Here is a 15,741-nt window from a genome sequence, read left to right as displayed (position 1 = left end):
TAACTTGCTTTGTATGTAACTATCTATGTATGTATGTATGTTTGTTCGGGGCAAATCTTGTAAGCTAAATTAAAACCACTTTCTTTTATTGTAGGAGATTGAAATTTGGCATGTAGGTTCAGTCCCGATGATAATACATTTTTTTGCAAGGCATGACCCGAATTTTTGACAGCTGTCAAAATGGCGGCATTTTTGAGGTTTTTGATTTTTTAAAATTCTATTTATGAATGGATCGGGCTGAAAATATATATATATATATATATATATATATATATATATATATATATATATATATATATATATATATATATATATATATATATATATATATATATATATATATATATATATATATATATACAGGTTGTTAACTCGACAGTTACTTATAGGGAAACAGAATGGCAACACTGCCTATTGAGAACGTATGCATTATTGATTTTTCTGCCGACTCGTCCCGTCGCGTCGTCTATCGACGAGCGGGCCGAGGTTATTTCAACCATAAAACTCTTGCCGCGAGTAATGAACAATTTAACAACCTGTATAGGTATATTGTGGGTATATACATATGAAAAAAATATATGGACGGCCATCTTGAAAAAATGACAGTTTAAAGACATGTCAAAATTTCAAAGTCAACCGATTTTCATAAAAATTGATATATAGGATGGCCATGGGCTAAAATGAAAGAAAAAAATGTTGAGCTGTCAAATTTGACAGCTGTCAAAAAAATTTCAAAGTTGTCCGATTTTGATAAAAATTGATATATAGGACGGCCATGGGCGAAAATGAAAGAAAAAAATTTTGAGCTGTCAAAAAAATTTCAAAGTTGTCCGATTTGGATAAAAATTGATGATGGCCATGGGCTAAAATGAAAGAAAAAAATTTTGAGCTGTCAAACTTGACAGCTGTCAAAAAAATTTCAAATTTGTCCGATTTTGATAAAAATCGATATATTGGATGCCCCCTTCCCCATAGTCGGTTTTCATTTTATTTGTCTCATATTTGAACTGTCAAATTTGACAGCTGTCGTTTTTTTTAAGTTCTCCTTTTTTAATGAAAATCGATATACATATTATTAGGATGCCCATAGAAAGTTATTTAAGAAAAAAATTGAGTTTAAATGTGTGGCACTGAGAAACCAGCATAACTAAAAGTAGATGATAAATTTTATAAAAAAACCTTTTTTAAAAACAAGCTTTTATTTAAATACACTAAAAAGAATAAAATAAACTCTTTTTCTTTAAAACTTTTATTATAAACTTAGAACGTCATTACACAATTTTAATATTAGATATATAAAAGCTTGTCGCGAGATTTCTCTACATCGATAAACAAGTAAATTAACTAAAACCTGTGTCTACCCTGTCTCATTCTCAAAGTTTCTGTTATGATAGACCACTAGACCAGGAATTACAAGATAAAGTTGTCGTACCAGATTTTTATGAGTGCAAATGTACACTCAAATCTCGCGACAAGCTTTTATATAATATTAAAATTGTGTAATGACGTTATAAGTTCATAATAAAAGTTCTAAAGAAAAAGTTTATTTTATTCTTTTTAGTGTATTTAAATAAAAACTTGTTTTTAAAAAAGTTTTTTTTATAAAATTTTTCAGAACAATTTTGAAGAACTTTCCTTAAATGAAAATATATTATGTACATTCGTTAAATTATTTCAGACAATTAAATTCAACCATCAATCAAAATTTTCCTATAATGTATTTTTTGTTAAATTTATACGCATAAGTTAGAATTTATTATACCTTAAAGAATATTAATAAGAACTTAAATGTAGCAAACAAAAACCGAAAGCTCCTAATTTAGAAACATTCGTAAATAACTATAAGTAATCAATGTACCTATTTCATTTTGCTGTTATTTCTAGAAATAAATTAATTAATTTGTTTTTTAAATGTTTTTCTTTGAGAATGCATATTTATTTAAAGTCAACAATTTAAAACACGTGTATCTAAATTATGTTCTAGCACCAGTCGAATAATTTTTTACGTCACGTGTAAATTTTTTTTTTGAATACATCTCTGGGCTGACTGGCGCTTAGGCGGCTATTGGTTTTGGCGAGAGCGCTCGCCGCTCCAGTGTTCCCCCTCTTTCGAATCGCAAATCCGAGCGTAAAAAGATCAAAGCGGCACGCTACACTGTCCGAGCTGGTTTTTACTTAAGCTGTGGTAAAACAGAGATATCAGATAAACCTGTTTGTTCTACATACATAGATTCTACGTGTATAAGACATAAACTATTTAATAATACATACCTGTTGAAGAATGTTGTTATTCTTTTTAACAGCCTGCTCCGACAATGCGATATACTTGGAGTTGATAGTCTGTAGAACATTCTCCAATGGTTTATATTTTTTTCTGTGTTCTTCCAAATTCTCCGGGTCCATTTTGAGTCAACGTATAAAAAGCCGCTAAAAAAATAACAATATTATTTTACAAATCTTATTAGTAGAATTATTGAAATATTTTTGTAACTTTCTATATTGCTTTATTATGACTTTTACCATTGTTTAAAATTAAAATTTAAATATTTATTCAAAAGTTCAAAAAATATCATAAAATTGATTACTAATGATGATATATAAGAGTTTGGATTTTCTGAATAAATAAATACGCGTTTATCAAATAATTTGTTTTATTTCAATCTTTGCGTTATTTTATCAGTAATTTTATGCAATATGTGAAATAAACATTAGTAAACAAATATTAAATATGTATACCTACAACTTGCCTCTACTATTAATCAGCCAATACTGATACCAAACAGAATTTTATTTATTAACTAGCGTGTACCCGCGACTTCGTTCGCGTCGAATTAATCATTTGTAATGGTGATGATAAAGCAAAGCAAGAATTTCCATTAACATACAAACTGGATAAAATTTTCTCACATTTATGTCAGCATGAGAAAAAACAATATGGCGATATTATTATATAACTTGGTAATATGAGGGGTAGTTTCATCTCGTTGGAATTTGATTTTCGAAAAATCCGTTAGCCAGAAATAAGCTTTTTACGTCAAGCAGTTTAAACAGAATCGTGGTTAATCAATTATCCAACTTTTTGGAACACCCTGTATGATTTTTTAAAAAATGTCATAATATTATTTAAAAAAACAATAAATTATGCGTGTCCAAGCGTTTTCCCGAAAGACTAACCTGCTCCGAATAGAATATGCTATTTTTTTTCAAACATCACGATCAATTTCAACGCCGAAAATATACAGGGTTGTTCACCATATACGACACGGAGTATTGTAGCTAAACGATTAGATTTTTACAAATTGTAAGTTTTGGGTTCGTTGCAGGACTATTAGAGCTACAATTTAAAAATATTTTTACAAAATACAGAGTGTCCGAAATAAATAAAAAATATCAAAGTTGTATTTTTTTAAATAGAACACCCTGTATATTATTACATTTTTAGTTTCTACGATTAAAATAAAGGTAAATTTGATTAAAGTTTATCACACTTAAACCTTACCGTTTTTGAAATATTTTCAATTTTGTGAAATTGCAGTCAAAATTTTAAGGCGTTATTTCACCAAAGGTATCAAAGTTTTTAATACTAAATATTTATTGAAGTCTATTTATTGATCAGTTATTGGGTTGTAATAATAAAAATAATACTACCTCATACAAAGTGTCTAAAAATGTATTTTAAATTATTTCTAGCTTTAAACGGCAATAACTTGTTTAATTTAAATGGAACGCCCTATATATTTTAGGAGAATCAGATGCACAATTTAATTTTTGATACAATCAAATTGTATTACGATGTACCACTTTTACCTATCCGTTCAAGTTTTCGTATAAAATGCATTTTCTGATAATTCAGACCTCATTTATCAATATACCCATGGACTATTGACAGTTTAGATTGTTTTTAAAGCAACAAAGGTACAAGATGTACAGGCTAGTAATATTATCGTTTTTAGCAAAATGAAAATATTACTAGCCCATTTATATGCAAAAAGAAAACTATTTAAATCCTTATAAAAGAGTATACCATTAATTAAATATACCACTATTATTTCCGCTCAAATACTAATTAATTACATACTTAATTATGTTCGTTAATAAATTATTCTAAATAAATGTGGATTTGAATCAGAAATCAATATAATAATAAGTTATGAAAATGAATATCTCTGTTGTTATAAATAAGCATTTGTCAAAAAATGAAATATCATTTTTAAGGTGTTACTTTTTACCACACTGTCTAATACACATACAAAATTCAGTTTTTTAGTATTTGGAGTAATTATTATTAATCAACGCAAACAGTCAATTAATCTAGTTTGAATACTGGAATCATATTAATTGGTCCTCCTTAACAAATATTTAAACAGTTTCTTTTTAATTTTTAATGAAACAAACAAACTATATCGACAATATTAGTATCTGTACTCTTTAAAAATTTGGTACATCTTTAAAAATAATCTAAACTAAATGTAAAAAAACAAAATAAAAAATACGTGTTTAAGCGTTTTTTTCGGAAACGACGGTATTTTAAATAACAAATATTGTAATATTTGAGGGGCGTTTTCACCCTCTTGGAATTTGAGATTCGAGAAACCCCTCCTTATCGAACCTCTACACCCCTTAATCTTAAAATATGTAAAACAACAAAATAAAATATACGTGTTTAAGAGTTTTTCCGAAAAACTCCCGGTTTTTAAATAGAAAATATTCTAATATTTGAGGGGTGGTTTCACCCCCTTAGAATTCGAGTTTCGAAAAATCCCTTCTTATGGACACCCTAAAGTCAATCCGTTTTCCAAAAATCAGCTTTTTACCATAGTTTAAGGAAAAGAGTAGTTGCACTCTCGCAAATATTTTCTGCCAGTTTTTGCAAGCTGTCGAATATCGGCAGGTTGCAAGCGTTTAGAGATGAGCGATATCGTGATTTTTTAATCACACTGATATTTGTTACTGTGATTTTTTAATATCAGTGATTTTTAAGCGTGATGTGATCACAGTTTCAATAACAATAACAAGTCTTGTCGCTCCGTCCCCGTTGCCCCGTTCCCAGTTAAGGCGTAATACTCACGTGTTTATTTATATCTACTTTTTTTTAGATTTGAGACAAACAAGTTTGGGTTTGATTCATTTATCCAGTATTCAGTCAAGTTGCATTTATTATCGGTTACATGCCGGGTTGCAAGGTCGCGGGTTTGTTTTGTTTATTTAAGAATAATTGTTTTTCTAACCTCAAAAAATAAATAATTATTGCAGTGATCTCAAATCTCAAAGATTTAGCCGAGTATTCGTACGATCCGTACTTAAAACGTTAAAACATTAATTGTAGAATATATTAATATCAAATTTACATCAATAACTTCAAGATTGACGACGTACCTAAAATGTACCATCACCGTTTATAGTTTTAAACGAAAGCGAGGCGGCCGGCAATAGTAATCGGTATCGGTATTTCCATTTTGTTTATGTTATATTAAATAACTTAACGGATAAACAAGTCTGTCGACTTTTTTGCTCGTTTGCATACTGCCAGAAAATCAGCTTTTTACCATAGTTTAAGGAAAAGAGTAGTTGCACTCTCGCAAATATTTTCTGCCAGTTTTTGCAAGCTGTCGAATATCGGCAGGTTGCAAGCGTTTCAGTTGAATTCGGTCCGTCGAGCTGTGAGGTTCGAGCGTTGCGTCCGAGCACAGGGACGGATTGACAAGACATGAGTGCCTTACTGTGCGCTGCTATTAATTGTGGAAATAATTCAAAAAAATTGTTCTTTGAGTCTTTTTAGATTTCCATCGGATGTAAATCGGCAAGCTGATAGTAATTATCAATTAACATTTAATTATATTTGTTTATTTTAGAAGCTGAGATATTATGTAATTAATTAAATGTTATTATTTTTTTTAGCATATGTGCAGATTTTAAAAATAGTTTTTTAGATATACAGGTTGTCTCAAATATGCACATGAAAATATTTTTTGGTCAGGGGATTTTCCATAAAATTTTCATTTCAATAATAATTTACGAGGTAATTTATATAAATTGGTTTTTGAAACAATTTTAGAGTAAATATTTTGTACATCTAAAGTCTCCGCAAATTATTCATATTTTTTAATTGAAAGAATTTTATAATAGCATAATCTCTTATAAATTTAGTGGACTGTATTTTTTCATGTTTTTTTTATTTATTTTTTATTATAAGTGGTCATAATATATAACAATATTTTCAAAATATTATAGACAAAATATTGAGTTTATATTTGAGGGAAGAAAAGTGCCACACCTAGCTTTAAACCACCGTAAATATACAGGGTGGCCCATTAGTGCGAGGAAGTCCAATATTGTCGTCGTTGTCGAAGATGTGAAAAAAGTTTTATTCATATGTTTCAAGGTTTATAAAGAGGTGTATCCTAAAATATTTTGTTATATACAGGGTGTCACAAAAAAAGTTATGGTAAAGTTAGTTTGATTTTTTTTATTATTTTACATCATTCCATATACATTATTCTATATTGGGTATTTTTTATGGCGTCACCAAAATCGCAATATTTAAAATGGTATATCTCAACTTTTTTAAATGCGACATTCTGTATATTATTTTTCTGTCAGATGCAGAATTAAAAAGTGAACATTTTTTTTATTAATTTAAAGTGTTTCTAAATTTTTACCGCTGTCGCAGATATTCGCAGTATTATATTACATATGGTTCTTTCAACAATAAATTTTTTTCAATGCCACCTAATATGATCTTTGTCTGTCTTGTCTTGTCAAAAAATGTTCACCTTTTAATTCTACATCTGAAAGAAAAATAATATACAAGGTGTTACATTTAAAAAAAATGAGATACAACATTTTTTAAATATTACGATTTTGGTGACGCCATAAAAAATATCCTGTATACGATAAAGTAAATTTTTCTACACGAATTTATTCCGATATCCTTCATGTTTAAGAAAACATAGCGAAGTATTAATAAAGTTATGTTCACTCTAGTTTTTTACCACTTTTCGTATAGAATGTTTTTAACCAAAGTTTTAGTAAATAAGAAATAGATTAGCAACACCGCAGTGTGCTTTAAATAAAGACAGTGTACTATAGCATAATTTTATGCCGAATCCAGTTATTTACAGAGAATTAAACTTGCTTTAAATAAAAAAAAAGTCGTAGAAAATCTCTGAAATAGATAATAATATAAAAATATGTCATTATATATTTTTTCCGCATTTCTTCCCATCAGAAGATTTTCAGATACAGAATAATTGTTACCTACACGAAATGTGAAAATATTCTGTTTTCAAGCAAGTTTTTACTCGATGATCATTTTTTTTATTTTATTTTATTGTGAACTCATATTTTCCTAAATACATATCTGTGAAACTATGGCGAGTGCCACGTCTATACTTTGCCTAGTTAATAGACCACGACTATACAGCTACGTCGTCGGCTACGGAGGCGAGAACAAGGTCATATAAAGTGGCAGAAAAAGAACAAAGGATTTGACAAGGAGTAAAACTTCTAGTTTCCTTATACTATGTTTTTACGTCAGGCGCTTTAAGCAGGATCGTGATTAATCAATGACCAGATTTTTTAAAACACCCTGTATACATTTTTAAAAAATCTTAAAATATGTAAAAAAACAAAATAAAAAATACGTGTTTAAGTGTTTTTTTCGGAAACGACGGTATTTTAAATAAAAAATATTGTAATATTTGAGGGGTGGTTTCGCCCCCTTGGAACTGGAATTTCGAAAAATCCCTTCTTATCGAACCTCTACACCCTAGAATCAACCTGTATGCCAAAATTGATCTTCTTACGTTGAGTGGTTTGAGCAGGATCGTGATTAATCAGTGAGTCAGTCACTTAAGGATTTTATATATTAGTATAGATTTCATTTTTCTATGTCAACACAATGCACATAGTGATTTTTTTAGTGCAAAAAATAATACTTACTGTAAATATGTGTAGCATTGTAAGTTGCTAACAAGCTACTCAATTTTGAAGTAAATCGTAATACAAATAGAAAATTATATGGAATTAATATCAACAATGTATTTATTCAGTTTCTGAGTAAAATTATTTGCGGTAGCATGTACGAAATATTGCATTCGGCACGTACGGTGATAAAATATCTAAATGAATTCAGGGAAAAACGGTTAATAATATTATTGAGTTATTTCAGACATTGGACAGTAAAGAATATATTGGCTTTATATAATACATTTATTTACTATTATAGATTAATGATAATTCACACAATCAATCTATAAATGCGTTATTTGATAAGAGTATATGCTCTTTGACTAAATATCTTTATTTTATAATAATGTATTCTTCGTCATAGAATTAACCTAATAGTAAGGGTGTCAAAGATGCAAAATGGTTGGATGTTTGTTGTTTTACTGATGGGAGGAGCGTGTACAGGGTTTCAAACATGTAAAAAAAGAAAACTCACAAAGAAATACTTGTATCTTTCAGATATTTGGTGAACTTTTTTTAGCTGAAATCAATTATAAAAAAAACAACAAAACATCCAGTATACTGGATGGATACAGCCTCCGAAGCACAAAGTCATAAAAAATTCTCTGCGAAATGCATCATTCTCTTTTTTCCGACTTAAGAATAACTGAAATCATAACTGTTACATGAAAACATGCTCCTGCTTTACATTCTAAACACTTTCCTTGTATAGGGATGCATTTACCCTAGTAAATACTGTAATTTAGACATCAATACCGTACCGAGAAAAAATGAAAACAAACAAAAACGAACCAACAAATCAAACCAAACCAACACAACCAAAACACGTTGTAAGCTAAAACGCGCCTGATTACGAATTTTAATTTAATGAAAATCTTCTTTTAAAGTTGAAAAACTGAAAATGATGTATTTCCGCAGAAAATTTTTTGTGACATACTATTCAAAAAGGCTTCCAAAAACTAAATAAAAAAAATATTTCTTTAATAACTGATTTCAGCTAAACGAAACTAGCCCTGATTTCAGCTATTTTAAAATTGAAAAACTCAAAAAGCAATTTTAAAGTTGAAAAACTGAAAATGATGCATTTCCGCAGAAAAATTTTTGTGACATACTATTCAAAAAGACTTCCAAAAACTAAATAAACAAATATTTCTTTAATAACTGATTTCAGCTAAACGAAACTAGCCCTGATTTCAGCTATTTTAAAATTGAAAAACTCAAAAAGCAATTTTAAAGTTGAAAAACTGAAAATGATGCATTTCCGCAGAAATTTTTTTGTGACATACTATTCAAAAGACTTCCAAAACTAAATAAACAATATTTCTTTAATAACTGATTTCAGCTAAACGAAACTAGCCCTGATTCCAGCTATTTTAAAATTGAAAAACTCAAAAAGCAATTTTAAAGTTGAAAAACTGAAAATGATGCATTTCCGCAAAAAAAATGAAAACAAACAAAAACGAACCAACAAATCAAACCAAACCAACACAACCAAAACACGTTGTAAGCTAAAACGCGCCTGATTACGAATTTTAATTTAATGAAAATCTTCTTTTAAAGTTGAAAAACTGAAAATGATGTATTTCCGCAGAAAATTTTTTGTGACATACTATTCAAAAAGGCTTCAAAAACTAAATAAAAAAAATATTTCTTTAATAACTGATTTCAGCTAAACGAAACTAGCCCTGATTTCAGCTATTTTAAAATTGAAAAACTCAAAAAGCAATTTTAAAGTTGAAAAACTGAAAATGATGCATTTCCGCAGAAAAATTTTTGTGGCATACTATTCAAAAAGACTTCCAAAAACTAAATAAACAAATATTTCTTTAACTGATTTCAGCTAAACGAAACTAGCCCTGATTTCAGCTATTTTAAAATTGAAAAACTCAAAAAGCAATTTTAAAGTTGAAAAACTGAAAATGATGCATTTCCGCAGAAATTTTTTTGTGACATACTATTCAAAAAGACTTCCAAAAACTAAATAAACAAATATTTCTTTAATAACTGATTTCAGCTAAACGAAACTAGCCCTGATTCCAGCTATTTTAAAATTGAAAAACTCAAAAAGCAATTTTAAAGTTGAAAAACTGAAAATGATGCATTTCCGCAAAAAAAATTTGTGACATATTATTCAAAAAGACTTCCAAAAACTAAATAAACCAATATTTCTTTAATAACTGATTTCAGCTAAACGAAACTAGCCCTGATTTCAGCTATTTTAAAATTGAAAAACTCAAAAAGCAATTTTAAAGTTGAAAAACTGAAAATGATGCATTTCCGCAAACAAATTTTTGTGACATACTATTCAAAAAGGCTTCCAAAAACTAAATAAACAAATATTTCTTTAATAACTGATTTCAGCTAAACGACACTAGCCCTGATTCCAGCTATTTTAAAATTGAAAAACTCAAAAAGCAATTTTAAAGTTGAAAAACTGAAAATGATGCATTTCCGCCAAAAAAAAATTGTGACATACTATTCAAAAAGACTTCCAAAAGCTAAATAAACAAATATTTCTTTAAGAACTGATTTCAGCTAAACGAAACTAGTCCTGATTTCAGCTATTTTAAAATTAAAAAACTCAAAAAGCAATTTTAAAGTTGAAAAACTGAAAATAATGCATTTCCGCAAAAAAAATTTGTGACATACTATTCAAAAAGACTTCCAAAAACTAAATAAACAAATATTTCTTTAATAACTGATTTCAGCTAAACGAAACTAGCCCTGATTTCAGCTATTTTAAAATTGAAAAACTCAAAAAGCAATTTTAAAGTTGAAAAACTGAAAATGATGCATTTCCGCAAACAAATTTTTGTGACATACTATTCAAAAAGGCTTCCAAAAACTAAATAAACAAATATTTCTTTAATAACTGATTTCAGCTAAACGGAACTAGCCCTGATTTCAGCTATTTTAAAATTGAAAAACTCAAAAAGCAATTTTAAAGTTGAAAACTGAAAATGATGCATTTCCGCAAACAAATTTTTGTGACATACTATTCAAAAAGGCTTCCAAAAACTAAATAAACAAATATTTCTTTAATAACTGATTTCAGCTAAACGGAACTAGCCCTGATTTCAGCTATTTTAAAATTGAAAAACTCAAAAAGCAATTTTAAAGTTGAAAAACTGAAAATGATGCATTTCCGCAAACAAATTTTTGTGACATACTATTCAAAAAGGCTTCCAAAAACTAAATAAACAAATATTTCTTTAATAACTGATTTCAGCTAAACGGAACTAGCCCTGATTTCAGCTATTTTAAAATTGAAAAACTCAAAAAGCAATTTTAAAGTTGAAAAACTGAAAATGATGCATTTCCGCAAAAAAATTTTTGTGACACACTATTCAAAAAGGCTTCCAAAAACTAAATAAATAAATATTTCTTTAATAACTGATTTCAGCTAAACGGAACTAGCCCTGATTTCAGCTATTTTAAAAATTGAAAAACTCAAAAAGCAATTTTAAAGTTGAAAAACTGAAAATGATGCATTTCCGCAAAAAAAATGTGACATACTATTCAAAAGGGCTTCCAAAAACTAAATAAACAAATATTTCTTTAATAACTAATTTCAGCTAAACGAAACTAGCCCTGATTTCAGCTATTTTAAAATTGAAAAACTCAAAAAGCAATTTTAAAGTTGAAAAACTGAAAATGATGCATTTCCGCAGACAACTTATTTTGGCATACTCTTCAAAAAGGTTTCCAAAAACTAAATAAACAAAGATGTCTTACATAACTGATTTCAGCTAAACGAAACTAGTCCTGAGTTCAGCAATTTTAAAGTTGAAAAACTGAAAATGATGCATTTCCGCAGAAAATTTTTTGTGACATAGATACTATTCGAAAAGGCTTCCAAATACTAAATAAACAAATATTTCTTACATAACTAATTTCAGCTAAATGAAAGTTGAGTCGGTTCATGTATGGTGGGGGTACCTAACAGAGCGCAAGGTTTCTCCCTTATGGCATATGGTATTCTGCTGGGCTTGAGAAAATCTCAAAATCAGACGACACCATAGATTTAGGAAGAACAGATATCACATTTTGCATTTTAACCCGATCAAACAATCGGAGGTTGACTACGTACTGTAAAAACCAACTGAGATAGAGAAGACGCCATTGCTACATCTCAAATTTGCGCCTATCTACTTAGTTTGATTTGCAGAAAAGGTGACTTTAAAACCTTCACCGGATATCAATAAATCTCAATTTCTTAATTAAATTAATAGTTTATTTTTAAAGAAGCATGCCTAATAATATGTTATTAACCAGAGGATATATGCGTTACTATTAAAGGACATGTTTACTGTTTAATGTGCTGAAATGTCTAGAACTATTGGCAAACGTCGCTGCTAGTCTTCCAGAATGAAATGAGCCGTCCGTCCCACCTCCCCTCGCGACGGCCGTTGGTCCGTTATAGCGTACTACGTTTAGCTTACGGTGTGTTTGAAGTCGGAATCAAGTCCGAAGTGAACTTTTCAGTGTTTTTCAGTAGTTTTTGCTTTTGTTTAACGTACTTTTGAATCTGCGAATTTTTAATATGGTACGACAGTGTCAAATGTGTGGAAAAATAAGCGAATTTGTCTTTTCACAGGTTTCCGCCGCGCCGTAATCGCCGTACATAGGCGTCCCACAAGGGAGCCTATCACAATTAAAATAATTTCTAATTATATTTGTTGAATTTTGAGCTATTAAAACAAGAACGTAGTAGCCGGTAATTGAATTATAATTCGTCTCAATTACTACTTAACTGTTGTAGATCATAACAAATTTGAATATAAACGTTGCATTTGAAACTTTATTATAAGCCAGAAAGTGACATTTTTTTTCTTAAAATTGCGTCATATTTTGGTCATTATATACGATATTCTAAAGGAATTTTGCTCAACAAATAAACAAAGGAGTTTACCCGCCTTTTTTCACATTTTATTGCATTATTATATCTGCCCCTTCGGCCTCGTTTAAACAATTTTTTACCACCGTACAAATACCTCTTCCTAGAGTTATTTGTACGGTGTGTTTACCTTTTTTTAGAATGGGACGAACTGTAAATAATTCTTAGGCTACTAGTTTAATACATACCTATATACAGAGTGACCCAGGCCTCCAAAAAGCTTTTACCTATTACGTTTTTGGTTTTGTAATTTTATTTCAATTTTTTACATAAGATGGGGGCCATTGTAACGCACATTTTCAAAATATTTTGTCAACATACAGGGTGATTCTCGGGGTGATTCAAACCGCTATACATATGCTTAATACAGTTCATGAAGATTGGGACATTTAACTAAAATTTGATTGTCTGATGAAGCTACGTTTAAAAGTAATGGATTTGTAAATAAACGTAATATTCATTATTATGCGATAGAAATCCCATACTGTAGCACACAGATTTGATACTTTTAATGATAAATGCCTTCTATTGAGAGACTAAAAGGTAATTGCCTCGTATCAGAGCCATCATAATACAAGAAGAAGACCGAAAGTCAAATCTTGTCTTATATTTTCAAAAAAATACAATCTTCTCATTAAATATTGATTTTAGGTATAGGAAGTTATTAATAATACAAGATTAAACAACTATTACACAGTACTTTACAGGAAGCTATCGATTGCGAACTAACTAAATCGTTACTAATTACTAATTTCAAAAAGTTCTTTTTAAGATCAAAAAAGGTAAAACTAAAACCTAAATTATCATTTGAGATTAAACGGGAAGTTCTAAATAATGTTGTCTATTCTAAACAAGAAAAATTTATTTATAAGTTTTATAACATCTCTAATTAAATTTGGACGAAAAGAATATTTCTGTTTGCTGTAGGTAATTTTCTCAGGGAAAATAAGAAAATAAAAATAACTTTTTAAGTAAAAAAAAAGTCAAAAAGACAAGTTATTCTAAAAAAGGACTGTCCTTTTCAAAAAAGGACAGGTGGCAACCCTAGGTATTTCTGGAATGGAAATTTAATGGCAAATCTACAACTTTAGTTTGAAAATATGTTCCGGCCACCTATGTTAACAAAAATGTCTAAAATGTGCTTTACCATTGCCTCCATATTCTGAAAAAAAATTGAAAGAAAAGTCACCAACCACACACCTAATATAGAACTGTTTCGGAAGCCTGAGTCACCCTGTAAATATTCAAAAGTAACTGAAAGTTTATATAGAAGTAACTGAAAGTTTAAATTGAAAATCGACGTAGGAGCGATTTTCGAAAAGCACCTACTAACGTTTCAACATAGGTATATGTGGGATATTAATTATATTATTATATTAGACCTTATAACAAAACTCATCTGATGAAAAACTGTTAATGTAGTATATTAATATGGAGTAAAAATTGTACTAATTAATTTACTTTTACTTTACTAATTAAATTCGTTCCAAAAAACGATACGCCACTGGCCATTAGAACAATCCAAATGCGCCTAGTTGCCGGGGTCGGAAATTTTAGACTTCTCTGTCTCTTCTGTCCTTGTTTGACACATTGGAATGTTTGATACACTACCAACGAGTATTTATGAATGAGATGTTCGGTCTATATTTATAATGTCTTTGGACGACACTAACTCACAATACCCTAGAGAAGGAAAGAGAGACTCTCTTTCCTTCTCTAAGGACAAAATACTCGGAAGCTGAACCGCGCAACCGCGGTTTACGTCAAACTCAGCTGAATTTTAGAATGGACTTTGTAAACAACGGCACTTTTATAAATATCAGAGTAAGTATGGCCCTATTTAAAAACAAAGTTAAAAATTCATCAGCATTCCTGTATTTTTAAAATAAATACAAAAAATACTAATAGCACTTTAAAGTAGATTTACAATTTGTGAATGTGTTTTGGGGATCCAACTTTGATAATTAATATTAGAGACTGGATTATTTTTAATTTGTGTTGTTTCACTTAATCTTGTGAAAAACACTATAATAAGAAGAAACGTATTATTTGCCCTCTGTTTACTCTAAATATGGTAGTCTGTATAGTTTCTGGAAGTTGCAGTATATTGCAACAACAATTGAACGTAAACACCATGAAGTAAAATTGGGAATGGAAACGCATAACTTTGCCTATGACTTTGCTACAAAGCCTACAAAGGAAAGTTATAAACTATGGTATGAAAAACAGAAGATTAAGATAAATTATTATGCATTCGCCAAGTCAATATATAACAAAATATAATGTCTATGTGGAAAAAAACTTACAATTATTATTGTAATCATAGTAAATCAGCCAGGTAGGTAAAATATAAATGAAAAAAAGCACTATGCCAAATAGTCTCTTTTTATTTTTAGGATATATCAGCAATTGTTCTAAATGAGCAGAGAAGGCCAGTAGTTCAATAAAAAGACCATATAATAAGCCATAAAAGGAAAATGGATAAGCAAGAATTAATTATTCCGAACAAAGTGAAAGAAGTTATTGGTTTAAGGCTTTATTTATTTTGTTTTTGGTCTTGGTTAAGTAAATATGTATTCACTGTTGGTTAAGTGTTTTATATTTATTTTGTACTACATACTACCTGTACAATGTGGTATTGTTTATTGTTAAAATTATTGTATTTTATTGTTGTAATTATTGTATTTTCTTGACATAGAATACCCATGAGTTTCTTGCAGTTTCTTCTTATAGGCCATAATCGAAACTGCAACATTCAAATAAAATTAAAACTATAAATTTGTTTTTTTATTTCTAATATGTTACAGTAATTAAGCTAACAAATTTTCAAACAAAACGTTTATTTCCCCCATGAAAATGTGATTCAATTCAAGAAT

The 15,741-nt window shown here is 29.2% G+C and overlaps 1 protein-coding gene across 5 annotated transcripts in view; it reads right to left on the bottom strand.

Annotated features, from left to right (window-relative positions):
* LOC115877880 (cyclic GMP-AMP synthase-like) overlaps positions 1–15,741 on the bottom strand; it is a 139,906-nt gene that overhangs the window by 66,109 nt on the left and 58,056 nt on the right. For 4 of the 5 annotated variants that reach the window (XM_030894230.1, XM_030894234.1, XM_030894233.1 and 1 more), the window contains exon 2: positions 2,272–2,427. In XM_030894230.1, coding sequence (XP_030750090.1) covers positions 2,272–2,403 — 132 coding nt within the window. In that variant the 5' untranslated portion in view covers positions 2,404–2,427. Of the gene's footprint in view, positions 1–2,271; positions 2,428–2,740; positions 2,759–15,741 lie in introns of those variants that run through there. The other variant, XM_030894232.1, reaches the window with a different exon arrangement.

This window comes from Sitophilus oryzae, unplaced genomic scaffold, assembly GCF_002938485.1.
Source record: "Sitophilus oryzae breed Bouriz unplaced genomic scaffold, Soryzae_2.0 scaffold_1499_pilon_pilon, whole genome shotgun sequence".
Classification (NCBI taxonomy): Eukaryota; Metazoa; Arthropoda; class Insecta; order Coleoptera; family Curculionidae; genus Sitophilus; species Sitophilus oryzae.
The sequence above is the reverse complement of the archived record's forward strand: the minus strand, read 5'-3'. Positions and strand labels throughout refer to the sequence as shown.